The sequence below is a fragment of the Trichomycterus rosablanca genome, chromosome 24 (genome assembly GCF_030014385.1).
Source record: "Trichomycterus rosablanca isolate fTriRos1 chromosome 24, fTriRos1.hap1, whole genome shotgun sequence".
Lineage (NCBI taxonomy): Eukaryota > Metazoa > Chordata > Actinopteri > Siluriformes > Trichomycteridae > Trichomycterus > Trichomycterus rosablanca.
In genome coordinates this window covers 9,995,116-10,014,043 of record NC_086011.1, presented here as the reverse complement: position 1 = coordinate 10,014,043, position 18,928 = coordinate 9,995,116, and the positions used below count along the sequence as shown (strand labels likewise).

Below are 18,928 nucleotides of genomic sequence, written 5' to 3'. Positions count from 1 at the left end.
CCCTAATGCAGCAATATGTACACCGCTGAGCCATAACATTAAAACCAATTACCATATAGAAGCACTTTGTAGTTCTACAATTACTGTCTGTAGTCCATCTGTTTCTCTGCGTGCTTTGTTAGCCCCCTTTCATGCTGTTCTTCAATGGTCAGGACTCTCCCAGGACCACCACAGAGCAGGTATTATTTAGGTGGTGGATCATTCTCATCACTGCAGTGACACTGACATGGTGGTGGTGTGTTAGTGTGTGTTGTGCTGGTACGAGTGGATCCGAGTTTATAAACACCCCACTGTCACTGCTGGACTGAGAATAGTCCACCAACCAAGAATTTCCATCCAACAGCACCTTGTGGGCAGCGTCCTGTGACTACTGATGAAGGTCTACAAGATGACCAACTCAATCATCAGCAATAGATGAGCGATCGTCTCTGACTTTACATCTACGAGGTGGACCAACTAGGTAGGAGTGTCTAATAGAGTGGACAGTGAGTGGACACGGCATTTTAAAACACACACTAACACACCACCACAATGTCAGTGTCACTGCAGTGCTGAGAATGATCCACAACCTAAATAATATCTGCTCTGTGGTGGTCCTGTGGGGGTCCTGACCATTGAAGAACGGGGTGAAAGCAGGCTCAAAAGGTATGCAGAGAAATAGATGGACTACAGTCAGTAATTGTAGAACTACAAAGTGCTTCTATATGATAAGTGGAGCTGATAAAATGGACTATTGCACTGGATCCTATCTTTAAACATTAGTAAAGTAACAAAAAATGTAATTTATTTATAGTGATTCGATTAAAAGAGTCGTTTAGTAGAACGACTCATTTAGAATCGGGTCATAACTCACATTGACAGCGGAGTGCTGTGGTTTTGACGAGTCGTCTGCACGCGTCGCACCAGTCCTGCGTGACCCTACAGGGGGCCAACAGATGCCCCACTCCTTTCTCCTCTTTCACCCCTGACTCAGCTTGGTCGAAGATGGACCATGCTTGCCGCCTTGGTGGGTCAGTGCGCATGAGCTTTACGACGCCGCGTCTGCCCTGCGTTAAGCGCTCGAGCTGGAGTCCCTCCAGCGTGTCCCCGTCTGCGGACAGGGACCTGGTGTTCGGTCGCCTGCTGGACTGTCCGGTGACGTTTTTGGTTGAGCCTCGTCTGGGCAAACTTTTCATTCCGCCGTTGTTATTGGCGTTTGCGTTGTCTCCGTCAGTGCGGCTGATAGTACACGTCTGACACTCCGGTGCCATGCACGTCTGTCCTGCACCAGTAACAGCACACATCTCTAATGCAGCACCATCCGAGAGCTGTCTGTTATCTAGCGGCACCCCCGATACAGGCACTGCGGCTACGCCTGCCGCGCGTTCTCGTGTCATTTTCTCCCGCGAGGATTTGCGCGTGAATGTCTTGCCCTCGTTCGCCTGTTTGCGGAGGAACAGCTTGTCCGGGTCGAGAAGGTGCCGGGCCGGGTGTCGTCCTAAAGTCACGGACGCCATGGCGGTACACCGAGCTACGTGTACGTGCGTGGAATTTTACGATGGCTCGAGCCGTTTGAGTCGTGACGCGCGCGCGCTTCGATGCGACAGGCTTTAAATGGCATCGGCTTTGAGCACGCGCACTTGAGAGAACACGCGCTGCTACCCTCCTTACCGCCCACACTCTGTGTTTGGATGCTATTGGAAGAACCGACTCACCATAATATGCAGTAATGAGAGAAACTGAAAACGAAAGAACCTTTTAATTCTATTATTTACGATAAACCTCAAAGGTTTTCATACATATGGCCAAAAGTATATAGTCACCCCTACTAAATATTCAGTTATACCGACTGAATGTACACCGATCAGACATAACATTATCACCACCTCCTTGTTTTTACACTCACTGTCCCAGACATCCCAAGTTGCAAAAACTCATTTCAGGTAGGTACCCCCGGACCTCGACCCCGACCCCCCAAGCCCAAAAACAAAAACCTAAAAAACCTCTCGCACACACCAAAGGATATGGGTGATAACAGCACTTTTAGGAGCTGCTAACTGTTCGCGTCACAAACACATTAATGTGTACTAAATAGCGCACTAGATTGTGTGAAAGAGAATAGATTCATGTTCCCTACATAGTGCACTAGATTGTATATTAGAAAATAATTGATGTTCCTTACTTAGCGCACTAGATAGTGTACAAGATAATAGATTTATGTTCCCTACATAGTGCACTAGATTGTATATTAGAAAAGAATTGATGTTCCTTACTTAGTGCACTAGATAGTGTACTAGATAATAGACTTATGTTTCTTACATAATGCTTTAGGTAGCGTATTAGTTAACGGATTTAGGTTTCCTACATAGTGCACTAAATTGTATATCAGATTACGGATTTAAGTTCCCTACATAGTGCACTAGATAGTATTTTAGATATGAATTTATGTTCCCTACGTAGTGCACTAGATAGTGAATTAGACAATTGGTTAATGTTCCCCACACAGTGCACTAGATTGTATATCAGATCACGGATTTATGTTCCCTACATAGTGCACTAGATAGTGTATTAGATAACTCATTCATGTTCACTATGTAGTGCACTAGAAAGTATAACTAGATGATGATTTGTGTTCCTTACATAGTGCACTAGATAGTGTATTACATAATTAATTATGTTCCCTACATAGTGCACTAAATTGTATATCAGATAACAGATTTATGTTCCCTACATAGTGCACTAGACAGTATATTAGACAGTATATGTTCCCTGCACAGTGCGCTAGATTGTATATCAGATAACGGATTTAATACGCGTGCGCGTGTGCGTGCGCCCTTGGCCGCTCGTTCTAGATTCCGAGAGATTTTATCTGACTTGAGGGCATCAGGGAGGGCATCAGCAACTCCCTGAAAATTACAGGAAGAAAGCTTGAGAGGAACCAGACTCAGCAGGGCCCATCCTTCTTGGGTGGTCTGGAGGATACTTTAAATAAATAGGATTTACACAAATCATACAAACACAGAATTAAATGAACTAAAAGTTATAACTGGCAGTAAATAAATAAATAAATAATAATAAAGTTGTTATTTGGTCTAGTCTTCAATAAAGTCTGTAGTGAGTTCTTGTCATTCTTGGTGCAATTACTCCAGACCCGTCACATCCGGCAGGAGCAGCATCATTGGCACTGCAGTCTCGACTTTAATCCTTAACCTTGGCGGGAAAACAGGTTTCCATCAGAATGCCCTTGGAGTAAAACAACAGAATTTGGGTGGTAATTGCACTCCAGATGTAGGGGGGAGCAATGCCTGAGAGAGCATAGAGACAGGGTACTGGAGTCGTTTAAGTGCACCCAGTCACTATCCTACAGGTCTCATTGAGGATAGGGTCGATTATGTGTGTGTGGCAGGATCTGCTCCATACTGGACAGGCGTACTCAGCTGTGGAAAAACACAAGGCTAATGCTGTTGTTCGCAGTGTGCTTGGGTGGGCACCCCACTTAGTGCTTGTTAATCATCATAGTAGGCTGTTTCGGGTTGAGACCTTGGCTCTTGTCTTCCTAATGTGTTCTCTATAACTCAGGGTACGGTCTAAGGTTACTCCCAGGTATACTGAATACTGGTTGTTTCAGTTGGCCTGACTTCATGTCTTTGGACTTGTGGGAAGTAAATCAGAGCACCCGAAGAAAATCCACACAGAAAGACTGGTCACCCAGCCAGGGTATCAAAACCAAGCCCTTCTTACTGTGGGGAAGTAGCACTACCCGTGTGCCACCCCTGAACTTCATAATGTACTCAATAATGTATAATGTCAATTAAAAATTTAGTAAGGTGTCCACATAATTTGGTCACATATAGTACAAAACTAACAAACGTATGTGTTTATGACGTAGCAGTACGTTGGTCTGTGGTTTTGGACGCAGCCTGAGAGAGCGTGTGCGACCCACGCCGTAGTTTCCCCCCGTGCCACAGGATTTCCCCTGTCTGTGTTATCTTTCACTTCTATAATGCTAACATTGTTTCATGTTTATTAAACTAGCGGTGTCTATTTAAGCACACATTGACACCCAAGGTTACAATAAAATACAATACAATTAAATCTCCCTCCACTATGACGCAGCAATATAGTCCCAATCCATGAGGCTTGGTTCAGCACACAAGACTGATGTTTTAAGGCTAGTGTAATTACTCATGTTTATGTTTATTGACGTGGGGAGGTGGGTGCCCCTTATAAAAACCCCCATGGCTGTGTAACCTCCTAGTTCTCACTTTTAGTTAAATGTTTACATACATGCCGCTCAGGTGGCACAGAGGTAAAACACACGCTGAACATCAGAGCTGGGATCTCAAATACATCGTATCGAATCTCAGCTCTGCCTACCGGCTGGGCTAAGCGGCCACATGAACAACGATTGGCCTGTTGTTCAGATGGGGTGGGATATTAAAAGTCGGATAGGGTCTCTCCCATAACTAATGCAATTACAACCTCTGCTGGCTGATTGATGGCGCCTGCACAGAGACGGGAAAAGAGTGCTGTCAGGGTGCGTCTCTCCGTACACAGTGCTGATCCGCATTAGCACTCGTCAAAGTGTAGGTGATAAAATGCGTACGGCTGTTGCCCACGTGTCAGAGAGGGCGTGGGTTAGCTTCATTCTCCTCAATCAGAACGGGGATCAGCATTGGTGGAGAGAAAGAATGACGCAGTCGGGCAATAGGACATAAACAAAATATTTAAAAACATTTTTTACATGCATATGGCCAACAGTATATGGTCACCCCTACTTAATATTAAGTTCAGATTTTTAGCCACACCAATGGCTTAACATGATTTCAGTAATAATCTGTGAGGCACAATAATGTTGGCCCCATGCTGAGAGAAGCCAATAAAAATTTACATAGGCCTACGTCAACACATTTAGTAAACATTGTTTAAGTATTGGCGTTGCTACACAGCTAGCCATAGTCATTACAGTTCTGTTAACCACTACATAACCACTGATAATAGCAGGGCAATATAATAAATCAAGTTCATTCAGTGATTAGACTTTGATGGAGTTTTCCCTGCTTAAATTGCAGGTTGTTTTAGGCACACAGGTACACATTGCATGAAACCCTTCTGTGTATGGAGCTGTTGAGTCACAGGCCAGTCACAGTGGCCGTCCTTATGCCTGTCCACCAACGAAAGCATCTACAACAGGCATGGAAGCATTGGAACTGAACATCAAAGCAATTAAAGTTGACTGGTCTGATGAGTCCTGTTTATCTAAACACCTAACACAACATGAATCTAATTCACCTCACAACATGAATCAGAATCAGAATCAGAATACTTTATTGATCCCAGAGGGAAATTGCAGTTTTTTACAGTAGCACCCATTTATGTAAAAAGAATAAACACTCTACTAGCTTAAAACAAAGAAAAAAGAAGAAAAAATTAAAGTTAAAGTTATTTACACACAATTAAATAATTAAAATGCTTACGTTATTATTATTGCACATATGAATACTGAATATTGCACAGATAAACCATAGTGTCACACATTAAGTGAGGAATTATAGAGTTTGATGGCCACAGGTAGAAAAGACTTCCTGTGGTGCATTTTGGGAGAATTAGTCTTGCACTGAATGTGCTCCTTTGTCTCATCACTGTATCATAAAGTGGGTGGGAGCCATTGTTCATAATGTCCTGCAGTTTAGACAGCATCCTCCTCTCCGACACTGCCGTCAGAGAGTCCAGCTCCACACCCACAACATCACCGGCCTTGCGGATCAATTTGTTGAGTCTGTTGGCATCTGCCACCCTCATCCTGCTTCCCCAGCATGCAACAGCATAGAGGATAGCACTCGCTACCACAGACTCATAAAAGATCTTGAGCATAGTCCGGCAGATGTTGAAGGACCTCAGGCGCCTCAAAAAATAGAGACGACTTAGACCCTTCCTGTACAGGGCATCAGTGTTCTTAGTCCAGTCCAGTTTGTTGTCAATGTGCACCCCCAGATATTTGTAATTGTCACACTGTGAGCCTCTGTGTGCTCTGGAGCTCCTGTGCTCCAGTGTGCCACGCCTCCTCTCCTGTGTCTCCAGCCAGCTCCCTTCTCATGATTGGTTACCTGAACTAATTAGCCCCAGCTGCAGGGTATTTAAGAGAGGAGCTGGGAATGGCTGGTTGGGGATTATTGGATTTGTTTCATGCTCTCTCTGCTCTCTCTGCTCTCTCTGCTCTCTCTGCTCTCTCTGCTCTCTCTGCTCTCTCTGCTCTCTCTGCTCTCTCTGCTCTCTCTGCTCTCTCTGCTCTCTCTGCTCTCTCTGCTCCTATTTAGCCTTTGTCTCAGTTTGTTAGCCCTTTGTGTGTTATCTCTGTGTTAGCCTTTTGTATATTAGCTTTAGCTGTTAGTCCCTGTTCTGTCCTGTTTAGTTCCTGTTTAGCTTAGTCTTTGTATGTTTAGTTTAGTTAGCATTTAGTTTAGCCCTGTTAGTCTGTTTAGTCTGTTTAACCTGTTTAGTCTGTTTCGTCTGTTTAGTCTTTGTTTAGCCTGTCTGTTTAGTCTGTTTAACCTGTTTAGTCTGTTTAGCCTGTTTGTTTGCCCCGTTAGCCTGTTTAGCCCCGTTAGCCTGTTTTGCCCCGTTAGCCTGTTTTGCCCCGTTAGCCTGTGTAGCCCCGTTTGTTTCTTTAGTCCTATTAGCATAGTTTCCGTTAGCCCTGTAGGTTTGTTTGTATTCCTTTGTTTTGTCTTTGTCTATTAATAAATCCTCTGTTTTCATTCATCTCTGCATTTGTGTCCGTCCCTCCTGTCTGTCTAGCCCACATAAGCGTTACAGAATAATCCCCCAATTAGGACACAGCGAGATGTTGCTTGTTCACGTTTTCCCAGACTTTGGCTCTATGAGGTTTCCTCTGGTCTTCCCGCTTAGTAGGCCGGCTCCTTATGATGGAAGCAACCATAGTGTTGAAGGCTTCCTTCTACAGAGCCAGCTCTACCTGCAGAACCTTCTGGACCCCCAGCCAACTGAAATCGACAAGGTACGATTTATGATGTCTAGACTGAGGGGTGCTGCTCATGAGTGGGCTAAGCAGCTTTGGTCTGACAGGGGAGTTGTGCTGAACTCGGTGAAGGATTTTGAGGGCCTCATGAGAACCAAATTTTCATGTAGCAAAGTGCCCACTGCAGCTTATACCTGGCATCCAGTGCCCACTGGGGAGGTTAAATTTTCCCCAGTGCCCACTGCGGATGTGGTCCAGGAGCCAGTGCCCGCTTATAAAGCTCGTGACTGTCCCAAGTCCACGTTAGGAGCCAGCCAAAATTATTTAGGTCCTGTTTCCGGTTTCGACCCCAAGGGCTCCGGCGGTCCTTCTGTTGGTTCGCCGGCTCCAGTCCCGTGTACTCAGGTTCAGATGAGTCCAGTTTCTCCAGGGTCCAAACAGCTGACTTCTGACGCATATCCAGGGTCCAAGCAGCTGATTTCGGACGCCTCTCCAGTGTTTTCGCAGCTGAGTCCAGTTTCTCCAGGGTCCAAACAGCTGACTTCTGACGCATATCCAGGGTCCAAGCAGCTGATTTCGGACACCTCTCCAGTGTTTTCGCAGCTGAGTCCAGTTTCTCCAGGGTCCAAACAGCTGACTTTTGACGCATATTCAGGGTCCAAGCAGCTGATTTCGGACGCCTCCCCAGTGTCCTCGCAGCTGAGCGATGTTTCTCCAGTGTTTTCTCAGCTGAGTGATGTTTCTCCAGTGTTTTCGCAGCTGACTTCGGGTGCCTCTCCAGGGTCTTCGCAGCTGAATCAAGCAGATTCTCAAGGATTTGTGCAGCTGATTAATGACGTTTCTCCAGTGTTTTCACAATTGACTTCGGACACCTCTCCAGGGTCCTCACAGCTGAATCAAGGAGATTCTCAAGGATTTGTGCAGCTGATTAATGACGTTTCTCCAGTGTTTTTGCAGCTGACTCCGGACGCCTCTTCTCAAGGGTCCACGCAGCTGACTCCGGACGCCTCTTCTCAAGGGTCCACGCAGCTGACTCCGGACGCCTCTTCTCAAGGGTCCACGCAGCTGACTCCGGACGCCTCTTCTCAAGGGTCCACGCAGCTGACTCCGGACGCCTCTTCTCAAGGGTCCACGCAGCTGACTTCGGACGCCTCTTCTCAAGGGTCCACGCAGCTGACTCCGGACGCCTCTTCTCAAGGGTCCACGCAGCTGACTTCGGACGCCTCTTCTCAAGGGTCCACGCAGCTGACTCCGGATGCTTCTTCTCAAGGGTCCACGCAGCTGACTCCGGATGCTTCTTCTCAAGGGTCCTCGCAGCTGACTCCGGAAGCCTCTTCGCCAGGCTCCACGCAGCTGACTCCCGAAGCCTCTTCGCCAGGCTCCACGCAGCTGACTCCCGAAGCCTCTTCGCCAGGCTCCACGCAGCTGACTCCCAAAGCCTCTTCGCCAGGCTCCACGCAGCTGACTCCCGAAGCCTCTTCGCCAGGCTCCACGCAGCTGACTCCCGAAGCCTCTTCGCCAGGCTCCACGCAGCTGACTCCCAAAGCCTCTTCGCCAGGCTCCACGCAGCTGACTCCCGAAGCCTCTTCGCCAGGCTCCACGCAGCTGGTTTCTGTTTCCGAGTTGGCGCCCCCCGATGGCGCTTCTGTTCCCGAATTGGTGCCCTCCGATGGCACTCCTGTTCCAGAGTTGGTGTCCTCCGACGGCACTTCTGTTCCTGAGTTGGTGTCCTCCGACGGCACTCCTGTTCCTGAGTTGGCGCCCCCTGATGGCGCTCCTGTTCCAGAGTTGGTGTCCTTCGAAGGTGCTTCTGTTTCCTCATCGGCACCCACCGACGGCGCTCCTGTTTCCTCGTCGGCACTCCCAGATGGCGCTCCTGTTTCCGAGATGACGCCCCCAGATGGCGCTTCTGTTTCCGTGTTGGCGCCCCCCGATGGTACTTCTGTTCCCACGTTGGCGCCATCCGACGGCGCTTTTGAACTCTCGTCGGCGCTCCCCGACAGCGCTTCTGGTCTCCTATCATGCCTACCGCAAGGCATATTAAATGACTTTAAATTTGCCCCTCAGGGTCCAGGACCTCCTTTTTGAATTTTTTGTTTTGTTTTTGGGCACGCCAGGAGTCGTGCCTACAGGGAGGGCTACTGTCACACTGTGAGCCTCTGTGTGCTCTGGAGCTCCTGTGCTCCAGTGTGCCACGCCTCCTCTCCTGTGTCTCCAGCCAGCTCCCTTCTCATGATTGGTTACCTGAACTAATTAGCCCCAGCTGCAGGGTATTTAAGAGAGGAGCTGGGAATGGCTGGTTGGGGATTATTGGATTTGTTTCATGGTAACTCTGTCTGTCTGCTCTGTCTGCTCCTATTTAGCCTTTTTCTCAGTTTGTTAGCCCTTTGTGTGTTATCTCTGTGTTAGCCTTTTGTATATTAGCTTTAGCTCTGTTAGTCCCTGTTCTGTCCTGTTTAGTTCCTGTTTAGCTTAGTCTTTGTATGTTTAGTTTAGTTAGCATTTAGTTTAGCCCTGTTAGTCTGTTTAGTCTGTTTAACCTGTTTAGTCTGTTTCGTCTGTTTAGTCTTTGTTTAGCCTGTCTGTTTAGTCTGTTTAACCTGTTTAGTCTGTTTAACCTGTTTAGTCTGTTTCATCTGTTTAGTCTTTGTTTAGCCTGTCTGTTTAGTCTGTTTAACCTGTTTAGTCTGTTTAGCCTGTTTAGCCCCGTTAGCCTGTTTAGCCCCGTTAGCCTGTTTAGCCCCGTTAGCCTGTTTTGCCCGGTTAGCCTGTGTAGCCCCGTTTGTTTCTTTAGTCCTATTAGCATAGTTTCCGTTAGCCCTGTAGGTTTGTTTGTATTCCTTTGTTTTGTCTTTGTCTATTAATAAATCCTCTGTTTTCATTCATCTCTGCATTTGTGTCCGTCCCTCCTGTCTGTCTAGCCCACATAAGCGTTACAGTAATCCTCCACAATATCCACACTGACCCCCCTGATGGACACAGGGGTCACCGGTGCCTTGTCCCTCCTCAGGTCCACCACCAGTTAAAGTCCTGCTGGTACCTAAAGAAGTTAAATGTCCTGCTGGTAATGTCCTGGTACCTGATAGCACAGGACTCCTTTAGATGACAACATATTAGATGAGTAGTCATAACATTTTCATACATAGGTGTATGTAATTTGCACACTGCAAAATTCACAGATCACTATAGCAAAAAATTTTATTGCAACTGTTGTTCCTGCTGTTTTCAGGCCATCCTGCAACTTTCTGCTTTTTTAGCTCGCATATTCAGGGGTTTTCTTTTTCATGCATTTTTCTCCCCATTTTTCATCCCGATTTAGCACATCCAATTTGTCTTCCGCTGCTGACAGACTCCAGATTTGCATCCAAGGAGAGCACGCCGCTGCCCACGCCTTCTTTACACGTGTACAGCCCTCCTTTTCTCGTCTGGGTGTCACTTCTGCCAAACAGGGTCCTTACACAGCGTATGAAGACCCACCCACCCACAAATAGTCCGGTCCCCACCCTGCAGATACGGTGGCCAATTTGTATCTGCTGCAGGCTCTGCCAATTATGCCCGCCAGATGGCGCCCAGCCGACCGGTGGCAACACCGAGCCTCGAACCCAGGAGTTCAGAAACTATTCAGGGGTTTTCATACATAATTTGGCAGTTTTCACACCAGATGCCCGTCCTGACACAAATCTCCTTATTGTTATCTGGGCTTACGACTGGCATTAAGAGTGCACCGACACCTGCCAAGTGTACCTGCCAATTGCTAGGCTGGTTTTCCACTAGCAAAAAAATCAAACAAATTGTACTGAGAGGGATGTTGTGATGTGTTATTTAATAAACTTCCTAAATCTTTAACATGGCTGCTCCATCATTCATGAAATCTTTCCAACCTATAACAATATTTATTTATTGAAATCAGGTTTATTACCAATGTGCTACATATTTTAGTTATACGCAGTACAATGTCAATAAGTGGTGGATCTTACTTCTTCAGGCGGATGCAGGAACTATACTGATGAACAGTTTATACTGTTCTAAACTGAGAACCATTTAAACCAAAACATCAGAATGGTTTTCTAATCCCTGTCCTGCAACCATAGGTGCACAGCACATATTGCCGTTTCCAGTTCTCTACAAATCGGTGCTCCCTCTTTGTGGACCAAATGACCAATAAACCAGAACCAGGATGGTACTGCAGAGTAATTTATCAAAGATAGATCAATATGTGCTGCAGATTTAACGCCCAGGAGTTCTCGTTCTGCATGGCTGTTCAATAATTAGCACACTGTAAGGCCTAACTTAACAAAGCCATTAATTTTTAATACAGCATGTGTCTGAGCTGCCCAGTAGAAGTGCTGATGTGGCAGGACATGTATTTTACCTTGGCAAATTCCTGCAATCCAAGCATCTTACCAGTGGGGTAGAACACAATCAAAATGTCTAGTTATTTGAGGTAGGCAGTTAACATGAACTCAGCTAAAGTAAAAACATTTTATTACAAAACAGTGGGCATTAATGGGTCACCATATGGGCACCCCTCCCCCTGGCAATGACAGCTTCTCTTTTGAAAAGGCTTTTCACGGGGTTTTGTTTCTGTGCAGACGTACCCATTTAGTCAATGGAGTTCCTGCACATCTAACCATAATGCCATTTGGTATTTATAGACCTAACTATGTATCATGAAGGCTCATCTGGCTGCGCCTGGTTTTGACCCCTAGGACCAGGACTGTCCACCCCTACTATAGACAAAGTAAGCCAGGGGGATTAACTTCCCCACATAGAAAAAGGTATAAAATTCACTGTGCATTTTATTAGCTCCACTTACCATATAGAAGCAATTTGTAGTTCTACAATTACTGACTGTTATTCATCTGTTTCTCTGCATGCTTTGTTAGCCCTCTTTCACCCTGTTCTTCAATGGTCAGGACTCTCCCAGGACCACTACAGAGCAGGTATTATTTAGGTGGTGGATCATTCTCAGCACTGCAGTGACACTGACATGGTGGTGGTGTGTTAGTGTGTGTTGTGCTGGTATAAGTGGATGAGACACAGCAGCGCTACTGAAGTTTTTAAACACCTCACTGTCCCTGCTGGACTACAGTCAGTAATTGTAGAACTACAAAGTGCGGTGGTATGTGGTAAGTGGAGCTGATAAAATGGACAGTGAGTGTAGAAACAAGGAGGTGGTTTTAATGTTATGGCTGATCAGTGTATGTATCTAGGTACAATCTGGATAATCAGGATCCATGAAAGAACCCCATCATAGATATTATGGTTGTATCCAAGACATCACATTTATTATATACTAAAATACACTTATGTACATATATTTAAAGGCAAGATTAAAGCAAACCAGTAGGCACCATGAATAGTAACAAACTTCATAATGTATTTTGCTTCAAGGCTAATGTATTTTCATGAGTTACTTTAAGGTTGTGAAGGAATCTGTAAAGTAAGGACGCTTGGTAGAAGAATATACCACTAGCCCATCAGTTAGAGTTAGAATCTCAGCTCTGCTACCAGCCAGCTGGGTGCCTATACGGACATTGGCTCGTCCATGGGTGGGAGGGCCAGAGGGGATTCCTCATAACTGCTGCAATCACAACCTCTGCTGGCTGATCGATGGCACCTGCACAGAGACTGGGGATAACGGAGATCAATGCTTGACTCTCCTTGAAGAATACGAATCTCCATATGTAAGTAATAAGCAGTCAGCAGTCAGGGGTGTGTGTGTTAGCTCTCCTCAATCAGGAATGGGGCCTAAATTGGGGGAAAAAATTCAATGGACTCAAAAACTCAAAGGACGCAGTGGGTCCGATTTACTGGGCGAAAGGTAGGAAACACCCTGGACAGGTTGCCAGTCCATCACAGGGCAAACACACACACACTTATACCTGGGGGGGCTTTGTCTTCGGAGCACTGAGAGGAAACCCATGAAGACACAGGAAAAACATGCAAACTCCTCACAGAAAGGACCCAGACCGCTCCACCTGGGAACCAAACCCAGGACCTTCTTGCTGTGAGGCGACAGTGCTACCCACCGAGCCACCATGCCATCCCAAAAAAGCAACTGCAAGCTGTAATACCTGCTAGTACTTTTTTTTTCACAGTACATTAAATTTAACGTAACTATACATTCACATTTGCAGAAAATGTGGTGGCGCAGCGATAAAAACACACGCTGGAACACCAGAGCTGGGATCTCGAATACATCGTATCGAATCTCAGCTCTGCCTGTCGGCTGGGCTGAGCAACCACATAAACAACGATTGGCCTGTTGTTCAGATAGGGGTGTGGTATTAAGCCGGAATAGGGACTTTCTCATAACTAATGCAATTACGACCTCTGCTGGCTGATTGATGGTGCCTGCACAGAGACGGGAAAAGAGTGCTGTCAGGGTGCGTCTCTTCGTACACAGTGCTGATCCGCATTGCACTCGTCAAGTGTAGGTGACAAAATGCATACGGCTGCTGCCCACGTGTCGGACAGGGCGTGGGTTAGGTTCGTTCTCCTCAATCAGAGCAGGGATCGGCATTGGTGGAGAGGAAGCATGACGCAATCGGGCAATTGGACGTGCTAAAAGGGAGAAAATGCATAAACAAAATACAAAAACTAAAACACAAATCTTCGCCTTTCTGTAAGATACATGAGCATTGATCCAAAAGACTTTATGAACCCTTATCAAGTCTATGGTAGTTTGCTTTGATCATTGGTTTATAGTCACTAGTTGATCAGTGATCAGGATGGAATAATCAGCGACCTCTTGTAGATGTGCAAAGTTCCAGTGGTTCCTCCATAAGCAACTTTGGAGACTCAAGACAGATGCAAGGAACCTGTTTTTCAGAACAGCATGTAACAGGAGCCCTAAGGTTTGAACTTTCGTTGTCTTCTACATTCCTACGTTTCTGTTTACCCAGCCCAGGTCTGATTTGAAGTTCTTTAGGTCAGAAATTAGGCGGGGTACTTGAAGATCCTTATGATCCATTTGGAGTTGGTAAATCGGCCTCCATGACCAGCGTAGAGTTAAACACTTTAAAACTGGAAATATATGAAAGCACATGTTAGAAAGTCATCTCAAAAGTCATCTTTGTAGTTCTACAATTACTGACTGTAGTCCATCTGTTTCTCTGCATGCTTTGTTAGCCCCCTTTCATGCTGTTCTTTAATAATCAGGACTCTCCCAGGACCACTACAGAGCAGGTATTATTTAGGTGGTGGATCATTCTCAGCACTGCAGTGACACTGACATGATAGTGGTGTGTTAGTGTGTGTTGTGCTGGTATGAATGGATAAGACACAGCAGCGCTGCTGGAGTATTTAAACACCTCACTGTCACTGCTCGACTGAGAAAAGTCCACCAACCAAATATATCCAGCCAACAGCAGCCTGTGCCCACTGATGAAGGTCTAGAAGATGACCGACTCAAACACCAGCAATAGATGAGCGATCGTCTCTGACTTTACATCTACAAGGTGGACCAACTAGGTAGGAGTGTCTAATAGAGTGGACAGTGAGTGGACATGGTATTTAAAAACTCCAGCAGCGCTGCTGTGTCTGATCCACTCATACCAGCACAACACACACTAACACACCACCATCCATGTCTGTGCTGAGAATGATCCACCACCCAAATAATACCTGCTCTGTGGTGGTCCTGGGGGGGTCCTGACCATTGAAGAACATTGTGAAAACAGGCTAAAAAAAGCATGTAGAGAAACAGATGGACTACAGCCAGTAATTGTAGAACTACAGAGTGCTTCTATATGGTAAGTGGAGCTGATAAAATGGACAGTGAGTGTAAAAACAAGGAGGTGGTTTTAGTGTTATGGCTGATCAGTGTATATGATTAAAAGTATGTGGACACCTGCTAGTTAAACATCCTATTTAGACAGGCTTCAATGTCCAATCAACATTCCAATTCAAAAACACACATCAAATCAATAATTAAAGGAGTGTCCACTACCTTTTGGCCACATGGTGTATCATATTCATAAAACAGATGTGGAGTGCTATTATGTCCATACCTTTCTATTATACTGTTGTTATTCTGAAGCTCTTTAGCCACTGTTTCCATCTCTTCCCTCAGTCTCTTCATCCTACAAGAGAAAATATGATCATAGATCCAGTAAAAGTATGTGGACGCCCAAAAACAAGAGTTTTAACAGCATACCATTGCAAAATAAGTTTATATTTGTATCCAACTTGGCCCCAATTGTCCACCAATTAAGGCCCATAAATACATATTACCCCATATTACTGCACATGCATGTCTAACAAGCTCGTTCCCAGATGTCCACATACTTTTTCACATACAGTTTATAAAACTTCCAGGAGAAACTGGGTATTTTTCCGGCTACAAGAGGCTGCAATCATACACGGTATAGAACGACGGCTTTTATTTTAAGAACCCACCTCAAGATCATGTGGTCTCTATTCTTCAGTTCTTCGACAGCCTCTGCTCCAGATGTTTTTGGAAGAGCTGTGGTCAACACTCTGTCCAAGACCTGCAAAGCAGAGACTGGAGGTGTTTTAATCAGTTTACATTGGTGAAGGTTCAATAATAGCCTCTGAAATTTTTTACTGACAGCCTTTACACAATAATGTACTGAAGCACACCAATATGTACAACCCCAAATCAGAAAAAGTTGGGACAGTATGGAAAATGCAAATTTAAAAAAGCAGCGCTTTGTACATTTACTTTGACTTTTATTGCACTGCATAGAGTGAACCCAAGATACTGCATGTATTTGTTAAAAAAGTTGGGATGGGGCAATTTAGGTCTAGCAGTGAGCTAAATAAAACAAAATAATGATGTAATTTTAGACAGGTTACAAGTTATTGTAATCGTGATTTGGTACAAAAGCAGTATTCACGAAAAGGCTTTGAGGAGCAAAGATGATCAGAGGATCTCCAGTTTGTCAACAAATGTGTGAGGAAAATGATTAAACTGTTTAAAAACAATGTACCTCACAGAAAGATTGGAAGGGATTAGCACATTTCTCCCTCTACAGTGCATAATATTATCTAGTATCTGGAGTGTGTTTCAGTGTGTAAAGAGCAAGGGTACAAAAAGCCTAAGCTAATTACCTACACTATATTGCCAAAAGTATTCGCTCGTCTGCCTTCACACGCATATGAACTTGAGTGACGTCCCATTCTTAATCCATAGGGTTTAATATGATGTCGGCCCACTTTTTGCTGCTATAACAGCTTCAACGCTTCTGGAAAGGCTTTCCACAAGGTTTAGGAGTGTGTTTATGGGAATTTTTGACCATTCTTCCAGAAGTGCATTTGTGAGGTCAGACCCTGATGTTGGATGAGAAGGCCTGACTCACAGTCTCCGCTCTAATTCATCTCGAAGGTGTTCTATCGGGTTGAGGTCAGGACTCTGTGCAGGCCAGTCAAGTTCTTCCACACCAAACTCGCTCATCCATGTCTTTACAGACCTTGCTTTGTGCACTGGTGCGCAGTCATGTTGGAACAGGAAGGGGCCATCCCTAAACTGTTCCTACAAAATTGGGAGCATGAAATTGTCCAAAATCTCTTGGTATGCTGAAGCATTAAGAGTTCCTTTCACTGGAACTAAGGGGCCGAGCCCAACTCCTGAAGAACAACCCCACACCATAATCCCCCCTCCACCAAACTTCACACTCGGCACAATGCAGTCAGACAAGTACCGTTCTCCTGGCAACCGCCAAACCCAGACTCGTCCATCGGATTGCCAGACGGAGAAGCGTGATTCGTCACTCCAGAGAACACGTCTCCACTGCTCTAGAGTCCAGTGGCGGCGTGCTTTACACCACTGCATCCGACGCTTTGCATTGCTCGGCCGTGGAAACCCATCCCATGAAGCTCTCTACACACCGTTCTTGATAATCTGAAGGCCACATGAAGTTTGGAGGTGTGTAGCGATTGACTCTGCAGAAAGTTGGCGACCTCTGCACACTATGCGCCTCAGCATTCGCAGTGTCTGTTTATTTGCCAGATATAAGGTACTTTACTTCTAGATTTACTGTACGTACTGTTTTAATGGACTTATTTAGGAAGAAAGAAAGTAAAGAGAGACAGACAGTTGTATAATCTGACCTTGGTCTGAAGGCTCTCACACAGTTGCAGATCTCTGATCAGCTGCAAGAACAAACCGTTCATGTGTTCTAACTTTGCCTGCATTTCGTACAGTTCACTGTGAAAACCACAAACCACAGTTATTACTATGTATTACAGATTAATTATGTATTATATTTAATAAATGAATTGCAAACTCTAGAATTTAAAGTGTGAGTTACAACAAATCTATTTTATCAAAATACAACAGCAGGTAAATAACATCCTTGTTTACTTAACATATTATTTGATAATGAATTATTGTTAACACTAATTTTAGTAAGATCAGTTCACTTCAGGTCATATAAGCATTGAAGTAGGGCTGTGAGCAATACGGGCAAAACAGCAAGGGGTGCTCACAGGCAGTCATGGGGAGTACCCGAGTCGCACATAAGTCGCACACACAGCAACTTCACACTCGACTCATGACTCGCAAAAAATGACTCGTAAACAACAAGAGTCCCTAGCATCAGCATGTGTTAACATTAGTTATGTGAGACAATTATATATAATTATCACATGTAATGTAATCAATGTTAATACATGCATGTCCGCACATATTTTGATTTGGGACACAGCCTCTTCTGTGACGCATCATAAAATGGTAGAATACCCTACGTAGTGCACTTCACAGGAACAACCGGGGTGAATGGAACGCTCCTACAGAATTGGCGCTAATGGTTGAAAGACCGCTTGCTGAACCAATCAGAGCTTCTGATTTTAATTGTTAGTAAGAAATGCTGTTATTTGCATTTATTCAGTTTGCGTCACACAGATGACGTGTTAATGAAACGCTCGATTGGCTTTCTAACGAGTTCTTGTTTTACTTCACAACCGGGAAAAATTTTTGAGGTTTTTAATTATAAGCACATTTACAAAATAACGGATTATATTCCTAATAGGACACACGGTTATAAATTTAATAGCATCTGGAAGAACATAAGCTAAGGTAAGCAGTGGTTATGATTTTTTTGCTGTGTTTTGGATTTTGGCCGCTGTGCCGTAATTTATCACGCGCTTTTGTTTTGCAATGAAAACAAAACGTATCAGTTGAAGCTTTTAACTGGTACCTTCTTGTTACGGAAATTGCATTCATTTGCACAATGACTAGGAAAGTAAAGACATTAAGTAAAACGGAACCAACAGAAGAGCTACTGTGGCTCGAATTGTCAAAGAGCATATGTTAACCATTGATTCCTCATAACTGCTGCAATTACGGCCTCTGCTGGGATATTAATGGCGCCCTTGAAGAGACGGAGGATAATGGAGATATGGATCTCCATATGAATCCTCCTTGAGCAAGTGAAAAGAAGCGGTCGACTACCACACACATGTCAGAGGGGGCATGCGTTAGTCACTGCCTCTTCGGTCATTAGTGGAGGTTGGCAGCAGTAAATGAAGTGAAATTTGTTCTGGTAATTGGATATGACTACATTTGAAGGAAACTTGGGAAAAATGCATTGAAATAAATGTGAATAAAATGGAACACCTAAATATTACAGCTTTTTTAGTTCCTATATTGCTGCTTCACTCTATGGCTTTAGACTTTTGAATAGGGATGTAACGATGCACCACAAGACAGTTAATAACCGATTCAAAAATTCCACGATTTAAATCGATTTGACATGTAAAATGAATCAACATTCACTTTAAACAGCAGAGGGCACTGGCGCTATACACCTCGCCTGGTTGACGTCACTGGCGCTATATGCCTGGTTGCCAGATTCGTGGGTTTTCATTTTGTACCTAGCTCAGAAATAAAAGGGCATTCATTATTTAGCTAAATAAAAGATAAGCACAAATACAGCATTTTATTTTATTTTTTAAGAGAAATAATAAAAGGAAACTTTGTCATAATTTGTCTTCAATTTCAGT

General features: G+C 44.7%; 2 protein-coding genes across 4 annotated transcripts in view; both read right to left on the bottom strand.

The window, feature by feature from the left end:
• Positions 1-842: 842 nt before the first annotated feature.
• LOC134302146 (uncharacterized) lies at positions 843-1,496 on the bottom strand. The gene has a single exon (XM_062987193.1). It carries the CDS (start codon positions 1,494-1,496, stop codon positions 843-845), a length of 654 nt encoding a protein of 217 aa, XP_062843263.1.
• A 10,738-nt stretch (positions 1,497-12,234) lies between these two features.
• The window catches only part of ikbke (inhibitor of nuclear factor kappa B kinase subunit epsilon), a 36,857-nt gene continuing 30,163 nt past the window's right edge, over positions 12,235-18,928 (bottom strand). For all 3 annotated transcript variants that reach the window (XM_062986188.1, XM_062986187.1, XM_062986189.1), the window contains exons 19-22: positions 17,036-17,132; positions 15,362-15,453; positions 14,974-15,045; positions 12,235-13,987 (exon numbers count right to left, since the gene is read on the bottom strand). In XM_062986188.1, coding sequence (XP_062842258.1) covers positions 13,924-13,987; positions 14,974-15,045; positions 15,362-15,453; positions 17,036-17,132 — 325 coding nt within the window. In that variant the 3' untranslated portion in view covers positions 12,235-13,923. The remainder of the gene's footprint in view (positions 13,988-14,973; positions 15,046-15,361; positions 15,454-17,035; positions 17,133-18,928) is intronic.